The 13,412-nt window shown below is 39.8% G+C and overlaps 1 protein-coding gene across 2 annotated transcripts in view; it reads right to left on the minus strand.

Annotated features, from left to right (window-relative positions):
• The window catches only part of PLPP1 (phospholipid phosphatase 1), an 85,095-nt gene extending 76,433 nt beyond the window's left edge, over window positions 1-8,662 (minus strand). Inside the window, exon 1 of one of the 2 annotated variants that reach the window (XM_077772980.1) lies at window positions 8,293-8,662. In XM_077772980.1, the coding sequence (XP_077629106.1) occupies window positions 8,293-8,350 (58 nt within the window). In that variant the 5' untranslated portion in view covers window positions 8,351-8,662. The remainder of the gene's footprint in view (window positions 1-8,292) is intronic. The other variant, XM_077772982.1, reaches the window with a different exon arrangement.
• Window positions 8,663-13,412: the final 4,750 nt, after the last annotated feature.

Here is a 13,412-nt window from a genome sequence, read left to right on the forward strand (position 1 = left end):
CCACATCATATAGAATTATGACAGTCATAAAACAGGCTATCTAAAAATAATCATTGCTTTTAAAATCAACTAATCCCCTAAACCACTCCTTCAACTTGTCCATTTATTAGTACCTTTCTTAAATACTGACCAGTCAATTTGCATTCAACAGTTATAATTCTTAAAAATCCATTTCCCAGTTCCCCATTATGTCACTTCTTGGCTGGGTTCCATTGGCAGAGTTTTCCCAAATATTCTAGTCCTCAGTTCTATCACCTACACAGTCCAGATGACCAAGCTACCCTCCTCCTTGAGCAAGTTGTTTACAGGCCAGAGAGGGCCTAGTAAGCACTAAACAAATGTCAGTTATTATTATTATCCACTTTGACATTTCGAAGTTGATTACAAAATTCCCTATTAAGAATACCATGGAGGGAACCCTGGGTTGATCAGTCCATTAAGCATCAGACTCTTGATTTTAGCCATAGTTATCATCTCATGGTCCTGGAATCAAGTTCCAAGTTAGGCTCTGCACTGGGTGTGGAGCCTGCTTAAGATTCTCTCACTCCTTCTCCCTCTGCCCCACATCCACTCTCTCTGTTTTAAAGGTAAAGGTAAAGGTAAGGAAAGGAAAGGGAAGGAATATCATGGATGCATAGTATATTCCAGTCACACTGGCCTCTTTCCTGTTACAAAGTGCTCTTCGCCATTTGGCCCTCAACACCTGCTCTTCCCTATTCCTGGAATCATCTTCTTCCAGTTCCTCCATGTCCACCTTATTTTCATCCTTAAACCTCAATTTAAATATCCCCTCCTCAGAGAAGTCTTCCTTGAGATTGCCAGCCTCCACCATCTGACATTCTTCTAACCTTGCTTTAACTCTTTCAAGGCATTTACAAACATCTGTAATGGTCTTAAATATTAGTTTAGAGATATTATCTTTTTTGCAGTAATATTTATAGCTACTAGACTAGCACTGTATTAAGCGCACAATAGGTGCTTAATAAAGATAATGCAAAGTCAAATATTTAAAAAACTTAACATTGTTCTCACACACACCTACACACACACAGAGTCCAAACATCCATCAATTGAAGAATGGATAAAGATATGGATACATATACAACGGAATATTACTCAGCCATCCAAAAGAATGAAATCTTGCCATTTCATTAAAAAAATTTTAATTTAAAAAATATAATGAAAAAAATTTAAAAAGACAGAGAGAAGGATATGAAGAGGTATTACACAGCAATTGTTTCTTTGCTGTCCACTTAACTACAGAGAAGAATTCAAATAACAGAATTTATACAAATGAGGATGTACAATTAAGGTCACTCACAAATTTTAAAAATATGAAGTTCACTTTTTATAGGGGATGACCATTTCCATGGCCTGGGCAATAAAAATAGTAAAGGTAATTCAGAGTGCAGATAACTCCATTTTCTTGATTAAGCTGAAATTCAGGACTTAGCATGGTAAATAAAGTTTTTCCATTTGTTTAATTACTCTCTACCACAGACCTATACAGATTAATTTCCACCGATGCTGGGATTACCACTACTTAGAGATCATATATGTGGTTTTTACAAATGACTGATACAACACTACTATTTCAAGATGCTCTGTAAGCTTCAAAGATATTCCATGAGTATGCATTGGAAATGTTTCAAAGTTTGAGAGTGTTTTTGCCCCTAATACAAAACTAGCTGATGTTACTTCTATGAAAATAATGTTATAGTTGGTAGGATTACAAAAGATTAATTTCACAAACGTATCATGCACATTAAGTGCAAGGCCCTGCTCTAAGCTCTTTACAAACTGACTCACTGAAGCCTCACAACAGCAATAAAGGTAGGTACTTTTATTAGGAAAGAGAGGCACAAAGAAGATAACTGCCCAAGGTCACAAAGCTAGAAAATGGAGGAAGTGAAATATGAACCTAGGCAATACGGATCCAGAGATCATCACTAGACTATGCTGCCTCTCTAATATTTTAAAGAAAATTTATTGTTTATAAAGAACAAGACACTCCCAGTGTTAGACTACTTCCAATGAAAAAACAAAAACAAACAAACAAAAACTCTAAGCCATCTAGGCCTTAAACCTAGACAGCAAGAAGGTTAAAGGGAAAAAGGAAAGTAGGAGGAAGAGAAAGCTACCTGTAACCACTGTTCATAATATCTGAATGGTGAATGCTTTTTAAAAAGAAAATGAGACAAGACAGGGTCTCTATAACCCCTAACTAGCTTATTACAGAGATCGTATATTTCCGCCCCAAAAGCTTCTGAATTAAGCCACCTTAATTAGGAGGAAACAGACAATTAACATTCAAAATTCCTTTCCATTAAACTAAGGCTATATTTTAATTGGTTCACTTAAAATCTGGGAGTTTAATGACTTTCTTCCAACTTCTCTTTTTTAGTAGAGTAAACAATAACAATTTAAACTTCAATTTCTTATCCAAGAGAATTAAAAAAAAAAAGTCTCCCAAGCTGAGCACACATAGGAAACTTTGGTAGAGCTCAGCCAAAAATGACTAAACAAAAAAAAAGTAATCAAAAGATGCATAGCATGCCGATGAGTTTCCAAAAGGATGTAATTCAAAAAGAATATAAAGGAAGAATTTACATTTCATAAGATCTATACAGAACATTCTCTGAACATTTCCATACTTTATTCCAAGCAAGGTAAATTATAATTAAAACTCAACTGTATAAAACCAACTGGAGCCAAAGAATAGCAATTTCTTCCCGTCTCTGCTTTTGTTCAAAGCTGGCCATTTAAAGGTAGAAAAACTATTGCAGCAGAATTCCAGTCCAACCAAAGAATATGCCAGCTTAACAAATTTTTTGAGACTCCCTCCCTCTGCAGCAGGAAGGAAAAGGGAAAAGTTATATAAAAAACACAAACAAACCTAATGAACTCTCATCAGAAGCAATAGAGGTTTGCTTAATAAAAGTTAATAAAGGGAGTCCTGGGTGGCTCAGTTGGTTAAGCGTGTGACTCTTCACTTCAGCTCAAGTCATGAACTCACAGTTTGCAGGTTTGAGCCCTATACTGGGCTCTATGCTGACAGCAACAAGTTGGCATGGATTCTCTCTCTCTCCATCTCTCTCTCTGTGCTCAACTCACTCACGCAGGTGTGCACTCTTCTCTAAAATAAATAAATAGGGGCGCCTAGAACTTAGTCAATTAAGCAAGTGACTTCATCTCAGGTCACGATCTCAGTTTGTGAGTTAGAGCCCTGCAACAGGCTCTGTGCAGACAGCTCAGAGCCTAGCCTGGAGCCTGCTCCAGATTCTGTGTCTCCCTCTCTCTGTCTCTGCCCACCCACCCCCCACCTGTGCTCTCTCTCCTTCTCTCAAAAATAAGCATTTAAATAAATAAATAAAAATAAACATTTTAAAATGAAATAAAAGTTAATAGAGGTTGAAATGGCTAGTGATCAAGTAAGCATTTTGTTTTATTTATCTATTTATTTTTATATTCAGCATCCAACACAGTGTTAAACACCTACTAGATATTAAGCAAATATATGTTCAATAATGAATGAATGGATGGATGAATGAATGAATGAGCCAGTGTTAGGAGAAAAAGGAAGGCACAATATGCTGCAGACTATTTAGCAAGTGAAAATCTTTCATTAAATTTTTTTTTTTTTCCTTGAGAAAGGGGTACAGAATGAAGGAAAGGAAAGGGTAACTCTTCAGGGGTAATACTTAAGGGGCAGAATGATGTCAGTATTATGACAATGACATATGACATCAGTATTTGAGATAATTACTAGGGAAGAATAAGTAAGAGGGATTCTACAACCATCTACTAATGGCTGCCAGTTTTTTGCTGCCAGATTTTATTCTTAATCTACTGACTATGATTTGACACAATGATGATACTACATTTGGAGCATGGTAAGGAAACTATGACCAAACTCTCTTCCAAGAACGCCAACACTAGAGTCCACGAGCTCCTGTTTGCACCTGCTATAATGAGCAGCTGTAACTGGTGTTAAGTGCAGAAAGGGAAGCTACTTCAGATCTGTTTTGGACATGGATGAATGTTATCAGTAGGGCCCCAGCAAAAAAAAAAAAAAAAAGGCACATTCAAAAAAGGTATTCAAGAGCATTTAATGAAGGAACCACCTTCAAAAGCAGAGGCAGGATTTAAGAAAAGCAGCAAGGGATGGTGGAATACTCCCAAGATAGCAACATCAGAAAGCTATTATCATCACTAGGCCTAAAGGGGGCAAGTAAGGGGTTACCAGAACCCAAAAAGATCTGTAACTGTAGCTGGCTGGCAGATAAGGGCTGTTGACTAGAAGCTGTGACCTACTCACAAAACACAGAACAGCTTTAGCAACACAAATCCAGCAGGAGGTAACTGGCTCTTCAGGCTCCCTACTGACACACCACCAACCAAAGTCAACCAGAAACCATAAAGCAAGAGGTCAGTTGATACAGTCATAGAATCTGCTTCCCAGAGCACTGATCAAAGTGGATAACAGATCTGGAGGGGCAAAAGAAGAATGTGGAGCACAGAAAGGTATTCTAAATAACTGCCACACAGCAAAACACAAGTATATAAGAAGTTTTTTCCAGTTCCTCCTAAATCTTCTAGACACCATGGGACTGTCTACAAAAAAGTCATAAACACAGGGTACCTACTTGAGTTTCTACTGCCCTACATCAAGTTGGGCAAGGAAAAAAAAAAGGATTCTAAGAGTAATTCTAGGTCACTTTTGTCACTTCTGCATCCCTAAGGATAAATAGGGATGCAATCGATCAGGTCTAAGACAACTCCCTTCTCTGTACTCAAAAGGCAACTATTCCATACCTCAATTATCACACTTATCAAGATGTACTATAACCTGTTTATCTGTCCTTCATTAGACCCTGAGCTCCTTTACGGCAAGGAGTGTCTTTATCATCTTTGATTTCTTAGCACCTAACATGGACCTGACAGAATCAGCCTTCAACCTACGTGCACTGAATCCCATCAGTGGACTCAGTGTCCATACCTGGCAGTCTTATGGCTGGTGGATAAAATGTGGAATGACTCTCAGAAATTGAACACTACTAAGTTTTATTCAGGACATCATTTAACACAATGGGCAAAAACATAGCTCCTTTCATACCAGCCTGCTATCATTTCCTATAAAGCAGCTTTTCTTGTGTGCTTGTTTACAGCCAGTCTTTTCTACAATGACAGAACTCGTCATCAAAAGATCAGAGAAAAATGGCAGACTATGCTCCATTTCAAAGACACATTATCTCTCAAAATTCTGACTTTTTCTAAGAACACACCAGATCCACCAAAGGAACTGATCATTTGGTATATCAGATGGAGGAATTCATTTTTTACATGATAAACATGAATGAAGGGTAGAAATGTACACACACACACACAGAGTACATGTTTAATAATCACTTCAACAGATATCACACTCCGTAAAATTATAAAGTAGTCATGTAACACAATCATGTACCATCATATTAAAATGGATATACTACATGATGTTGGGGTGGTCATTAACAGAAGCTGGAACATATTCACATTATAATTATGAATCACTTTCATGTAACCCTGTATTTAAGAAATGTTTAATCATCTTTTTGTTGGTACAGGCAACTCTAACCTGTACATATTCCACAGAAAAAGAAAAAAGTTAATCCCAAATTGATAACCCTCTTCAAACTACCATAATTTCAGGCTGTCAATCTCCTGATGTCAGTAAAGTGAATAAAAACCAAATTTAAAATAATCTTTAGACTCCAAGAGGTGAATGTGCTATAAAAATGTATTGCCTTCCAAAACCCAGTTTGAAAAGGTTTTGTATCCCAGCACCTTCATTGCTGTTTGTAATGGAGAGTTGACATTGTTAAATGATGTCAAATCATTGTTAAAGATTTAACATCATCTTATATGCCAAATTAAAATAAATTGGTACTTCATTTTCTGTTTAGGAAATGGGAATTCTGGGATTATCATGAAAATCTTCTGAATTACTTTAAAAGAAACTTGATCAATACAATAACAGATAAAAAACGTTTCAGTAGACCAGGTATCTTTTTCTAAAACATACCTAATCCCTAAGCCCCCAAAGCAAGTTATTTCCAAAACCACTTAAAATAAAAAACACGATTACATCTTTTTGAGAGCCATCATAAATCCTGCAACTGTCAGATCAATGTAGCAATAAAATTATTCTTACCTCTACAGTAAAATTATGTGATATTGGCATCATGGTGAAAACACAAACCAGAAGAACTAATAATTTATAAAACTGTACGACAAATGGGTTCTCCATTTTACATGAATTTAAAAACATACAACAAAACATAGACCTACCGTATGACGGTGCATATTAACTTTGGTTAACTTAAAGCAGTATTAGGTTTCATTTGTCCTAGTAGTGCTTGGCCCACAGAAAAATACGTAACATTTGTTTTACCAATTATTAACTCTCACAAGAGAGAAGAAGAGGAAATTGATATATAATTCTGAGAGTACACAATTTGTGGCAATGACAGGTAATATATTAGAATTATGAAAATTACTGTGACCAAACATTTTCCTCTCCCTTCACTAAAATATAAGTGAAGTTTAACAATGCCCTACTGACAATGAGTAGGAGTTAAAGTACATTTTAAAACTTAACATCTTACCAGAGGAGAAGTAGGTAGTGAGATCAGTGAAACAAGTGACAGGGATTAAGAGTACATTTATTGTGATGAGCACGGACAAAAATACGGAGTTGTTCAATTACTATATTGTACACCTGAAACTAATATAACACTGTATGTTAAATACACTGGAATTAAGAGAAAAGAGAAAAATCTGAAACTATAATAAAGGTTAACGTCTTTACCAAAGGTAAATTTTTCATCGTAAATAAAAAATGTCAATATACTTAATGTAGTTATTAGTATGTCTCGACATTTGAAAAAATTAATTCTCAAAAGGGGTTGGAGAGGGAAAAAAAAGAATTAAAGAATTACTTCTTCTGTTTCTATAAAAAGTGTTCCAAAATTCTGTTTCTCTTTTCTAAGCTTAACTCCAAAAATTCACTGTGGAGCTCTAAAGGAAGTGTCTCAGTCAAAAATAAAAATATTTCATAAATAACACAAGGGATTTTACCTCAAAAAAGAGGTAAGGGAATTTCAGCAAGACAGCAGGCACCTACATGGTCAGGTTTGAGGTAAAAAAAGTGGAATACTGGATTCCAATCAGGGAAATTCCCTATCAGTGAGAGTCATTATACACACTTGCACCAAGGATGCTACAGTCACAGATCTCCACCCTTGAGATGTTTCCAGTACCATTACTTTGATACTGGACTCTGACTACCCAAACCTCCAGCAAGTCTTCTTGTTTGCTTGTTTGTTTTCCATAACATCTAAATAGTTCCAACAAACTGCCTTACACACAATACATATTAAAAAGGTGAAAGTTATTCCTTCCAACGCCTATCCTTTATCCAGATGACTTCAATTCTTTCTATTCAAAAGAAAGGAGCAATTGGCAACACGAAGCCCCAGAAATGAACTCTTCCATTAGGAAGACAATGCCAGATTTGCTGCAGCCAAAGAATGTGTAGTGCTCCTTGTGGGCTGTCACGGGAGATGGAAAGCTACACCACGGCAAGGTCTGTACAGAGAAGAAACAGCAGGTCTGGAGCACGCACGCATCCATAACCAAGCACACACAACGCCAAAAGGCCAGCTTCTTCAGACCTACAGACAGAAACCTGGCATCCTCACACCTACTACCAACCTGACAATTTACAACCTGGTAACACCTTCTAATTAGGAAGGTTCTAGCCTTTTATAGACGAAAAACTAAACTGCTTCCCACAAGTAAGATAAACCAGACACTGGCGCCTGTTACTGAGAATACCCAGTAAATCAAACCTCCAGTGTCGCTACAGAACCTGACGTGCCAGTGACCGGGCTTCCCTAAAGCAGAGATGGGAGGAGCCCACCCAACTCTGCTAGGAGTGGAACGGGAAACACAGGACAGGAGCAAGGGACCGAGCGCAGAGGCGTGAACAGCGTCCAAGCAGGGCTAGGTTCAGCACACCGGCGGGCGACAGACACAGCGGGAACCACGCAGGGGCCGAGGTGCAGGCTGCAAAGCGGGATCCCCCGGCTGCAGAGGCCGCCCCCCCGGGTCTCGCCCCGCAAAGGCACGTGCGTCAGGCACACACCGCCCCCACACCCTTGGGAAGCTCTCCGCGAGTGCCCTCCCAGAAGACACACGCCCGCACCCACCCGCGCGCATACGCCCCTCGGGCCGGCGACGCGTACGTACCCAACAATACGCAGAGCACATCAAGGGCCACGTACGGCAGCCGCGTCTTGTCAAACATGGTCTCGGTCCGGGCGGTCGGTAGCGCGCGGTAGATGAGGCACACGGTTTACGACACGGATCCAGTGGGTGGCGACGACCCCGAGCTACGGCTCCTCCCGGCGCGGGTAGAGCAGCTGAGGGCGGAATAGGTCCGGGCGGCGCTCTGGCGGCCGGCAATGGCGCCCGGGACCCCTGCCCTCGCAACTCTGACACGCCGAGACGCTCGCGTGCCAGCCGCGGCTGCTCTGTGGTCTCAGGCCCACCTCAGTAGGCCCTGGCCCGCCCCGGCAGACTGCCGTCTGAATCCCGGCGTCCGCTCCAACTGACCGAGCGTCAGGACTCGTGCTTTAAGGATTGAACCCGTTGGGAGGAGGAACGCGGCCTCGGCCCCTCCCGCTGGGCAGAGCGGAACCGACCAGCGCGCGGCTTTGCTAGCTCTGGGGAGGGACATGGAGATTACGAGGCCAATAATGGGAGGTGGGCGGGGCCTGGAACCCCGCCCAATGGTGCCAGCCAATAAGAGGCGCCGGTCCCGCCCCACCCGACCTGCAGAGTCCGCCCCTGAAGAGGGAAGGACTGCGGTCGGGCTGACTTCGCGGGCTCCTCCGGTCTGAGGCGACAACCGTTGCTCCGACCTGCCGTTGGTCTTAGTGGTCGCCGGATTTGGTCTCCTTCACCCTGGCAGCCGGTAAATGTTCTATCAAAGGTCAAAACCTCTACAGTTGTTAAGGACTGGTGTGTTTTCTCCTAACTCATACCTTATACAACGATGTAAGATGCAAATCAAAAAGTGTACCTATTACTTCTCTAGATGCCCTTAGAAAAACAGAGGGATAATAAAAAAATGGAGTGATAACATTTCCCTCAATGTGTCTAAAGATATAGCCCCAAGCGATACCCCACAGGCAAAAATGTATTTGAAGAAGCATTTTTTTTCTCTTAAGAAGAATGTAAATTTTGGGAAACCTGGGTAGCTCGCTCAGTTGAGTATCTGACTCTTGATTTTGGGTCAGGCCTTGTTCCCAGCGTGGTTGGATCGAGCCCCGTGGTGGGATTGAGCCCCTGCATTGGGCTCTGCACTGGGCACAGAGCCTACTTAGGATTCTCTCTCTCTCTCCTTTTGCCCGTCTCTCCGGCTCACTCACAAACCCTTTCTCTCTCAAAAAATTTTTCAAAAAGTAAATTTTGTATTTCACCTGTGTTTGAATATCTTTTAAAAGTTTTAAACAATTTAGCGGGGCCTGGGTGACAGTCTGGTAAGCGTCTGACTCTTGGTTTCTGCTCAGGACTCATCACAGTTGGTGGGTTCTAGCTCCGCATTGGGCTCTGCGCTGACAGTGCAGAGCCTGTTTAGGATTCTCTCCCTTTCTCTTGGCGCCTCTACTGCTCATGCTCGTGCTCGCTCGCTCTCAAAATAAATAAAAAATAAACTTAAAAAAATTTTTAAACAGTTTATAACTGAGAAATATGTGCCATTGTTTATATGGCTTCTCTTACTTCCAGAGTTACAAGGCCCCTAGAGTGCAAGCCACAACAAATCAAAATTACTTGTGATATCTAAGTATTTGGTATTCATTCAAGAAATATTCATTGTGACTATGTGCTGGACATAATCTACGGAGAGCGCTTTATTTAAACAGCTTTTGAAATGAACATTTACTTTTAAAATGATTTTTCAAAGGTAAACATTAAAAAAACCTACTGATTAATAATTGTTTGTTGTTTATCCATTCATTCATTCAACACTTATTGAGTCCCCAAAATATACAAGACCCACTGCACACTATTTAGAGACTAAGATGAGCAAGAAAAGATCTCTGCCCTCTGGGAGGCTGCTGCTTGATTAACAAGACTGACATATAATTGAATGAATATTGCGATAGAGGTGTGTTGTACAACAGGCACATAAAGCAGGAGTAAGCATTTTACCAGGGAGCTCTGAAAAAATTACATAGGGAAGTGATACATTGTTCTTGCCTGCCCTTTCCCAACACCAGAATAGATTTTCATAGGTGAGAAGGAAGTAAAGTTAATATATTAACAGATTGTTTAGCCCTTTCGAGGAGTTACAGATAATAGCTTTAAAAATAGATCAAGAAATTGTACCTGGGTGATTCAGTCGGTTAAGCATCTCACTTTGGCTCAGGTCATGATCTCTCACAGTTTGTGAGTTTGAGTCCCACGTTTGGCTCTCTGCTGACAGCTCAGAGCCTGGAGCCTGCTTTGGATTCTGGGTCTCTTCTCTCTCTGCCCCACCCCTACTCATGCTCTCTCTCTCTCTCAAAAATAAATAAACATTAACAATTTTTTTTAATTTTTTAATGTTTTATTTACTTCTGAGAGAGAGAGAGAGAGAAACAGCATGAGCAGGGGAGGGTCAGAGAGAGAGAGAGGGAGATACAGAATCTGAAACAGGCTCCAGGCTCTTAGCTGGCTGTCATCACAGAGCCTGACGCAGGGCTCAAACCCATGAACCATGAGATCATGACCTGAGCTGAAGTCAGCTGGTTAACCGACTGAGCCACCCAGGCGCCCAACATTAACAATTTTTAATAAATAAAAATAGATCAGCAAAGTTCATTAAAGTCTATTAAGTCATTCCCTATTTTTAAAAATGGGATTTGTAATTTGTGCAGATTATAAGCAATGAATAAGTCCTCTACTGAGGGAGAGAATGATTAAGAAATGTCATTTTCTTTTGGGGTGGGAATTTTTGTTGTTGGGAGTGGTGGCTTGTTGGTCTAATGTCATGATTGGATGCTGGTGTAATATTTAGATTTGAGAATAACTTAAATAACCTTGAAATGATAGTGAACATAATAAAAAGAAAACACTGATTGAATAATGATACTATTACCCTAGATTGGGCATGAAACCTCAAAAGCTTTCTTAAGTACCTAGGGGCGCCTGGGTGGCTTAGTCGGTTAAGCGTCCGACTTTCGCTTAGGTCATGATCTCGCGGTTCGTGGGTTCGAGCCCCGCGTCGGGCTCTGTGCTGACTGCCAGCTCAGAGCCTGGAGCCTGTTTCAGTCTGTGACTCCCTCTCTCTCTGACCCTCCCCTGCTCACGCTGTCTCTCTCTCTCTCCTAGAAACAAATAAAACATTTAAAAAAAAAAAAAAAAAAAAAAAAGCTTTCTTAAGTACCTAACAAAGTTTATCCTTGGGCCTGCATGGATTTTTTGTCTAATATAGGCACTAAACAAAAGCAAAACAAAGTGGGCTTGGGAAGAATAGTCCTGAAGACTCCCTGAAGGTGACAGAAACTAATTTTTTCTCTTTTTTTGTTGCTAAGCACTTTGAAAAGGACACTATAATCTACATCCTCCATTTCCACTTTCTCTTTGCATATTTCTGTATTCTCACTTCTGTCCCGACTCCTCTACTTGCCCTGTTCTTTAACGGTAAATAATTCAGCCTCTCCCTTTCTGTCTTTTAACCCTGCTTATTGTCTCAACTACTTATTTATTTCACAAAGTTGCTGCAAAGTAATAATAAATTCCCCTACAGCGTTTGGGTTTGTATGTGTTTATGTTCTTTTCCTACCTGAGCTGAAGCAAATACAGTTTTTATTATACTAAAATATCATTGTAAAACCAAAACAATTAAAATGTAAATGTCTGGTTGATCAGAGCATGTGCCTCCCTCCATGTTTTTACAATATGATGTATTATACTGGTTTTAATACTTATTACCAAAGTGATTTTTTCTTAAGATTCGTGTTATATAATATTTGACATATAAATATATCATATATGAAATACAAGTTATGAATCATAATAATAAAGTGAGCAACTATTAATCCACTACTCAATTTAACACCTAGAATATTGCAGTATCATTGAATTCACCCATGTGTTGTTTCCCACGTCCCTCCTTCAGGAGTGCTAACCACCATCCTGAATTTTGTGTTTATTTTCTTCTTGCTTTGTTATTTCTCTGTGGAAAACATATAACCATGTATGTATATACCTCTAAAAATATATTGTTTAGCCTTCTTGTTTTTAGCTTTTAAAAACACATGATACATGTAGTCTTCTACCTTTGATTTTTTCCTCTCAAAATTGTATATCTTTTTTTTAAATTTTTTAATGTTTTATTTATTTCTGAGAGAGAGAGAGACAGCATGAGCAGGGGAGGGTCAGAGAGAAAGGGAGATACAAAATCTGAAACAGCCTCCAGGCTCTGAGCTGTCAGCACAGAGCCCGACCTGGGGCTCGAACCCATGAACAGTGAGATCATGACCTGAGCCGAAGTCGGACGCTTAACCGACTGAGCCACCCAGGCGCCCCAAAATTACATTTCTTATAATCATACCTGTTGCTATAGTAGTTGTAGGTCTATTATATGAATATATCCTTCTACATTCTTCTGACAGTGGACATCTGGGTTATTTCCATTTTTTGCTATTACAAAAAATGCTACTGTGAACATTGGCATGCGTGTCTCCCATGTGGAATCACTAGCAGTGAAACTGCTACATCAGGGCATCTGCCCACATTGTATTCCCAAGTCATTGTACCATTTTACCTCACCGACACTAGCTGAGGAGACGACCCTACATTTTTGTCAACGTTTATTTTTGAGAGGTCTTAATTTTTGTTAATTCAGTGGATAATATGTAGTCATAATGACTGGCTATCACAGTGTAGTCATAATTTGCATTTGCCTGATAATGTTATCAGGCATCTTTCTCTCAATTGGCTCACCAAAAATATTTCTTCTTCTGTCAATTGCCTGGCTTCTGCATATTTTTCTATTGGGTTGTGTATCTCATGTTTATCAAAGTGTAGATGTTCTTTCGATAGTCTCAATAGTAATCACTTGTGACTTGTGATTTCACTTTCTTTACAAGCAACTAAGTTACAGAGTTCTTATAAATTAAAATAAGCAGAAGTCTACTGGCAGTTTACTGTGAGAGTTTTTGCTCTCCTAATCAAAGGAAAAGACTGGTTTCCCTTCCCTTCTCTTTCTACCTTCCTTGAACTTGGACATGATACTTAGAGCTATAGCAGCCATCTTGTGATGGTGAGGTTAAGGCCAAGAAGAGTAGTGCCACTGGTCTTTATAATGTTGAGCCACT

Source organism: Crocuta crocuta, unplaced genomic scaffold, assembly GCF_008692635.1.
Source record: "Crocuta crocuta isolate KB4526 unplaced genomic scaffold, BGI_CrCroc_1.0 scaffold107, whole genome shotgun sequence".
Classification (NCBI taxonomy): Eukaryota; Metazoa; Chordata; class Mammalia; order Carnivora; family Hyaenidae; genus Crocuta; species Crocuta crocuta.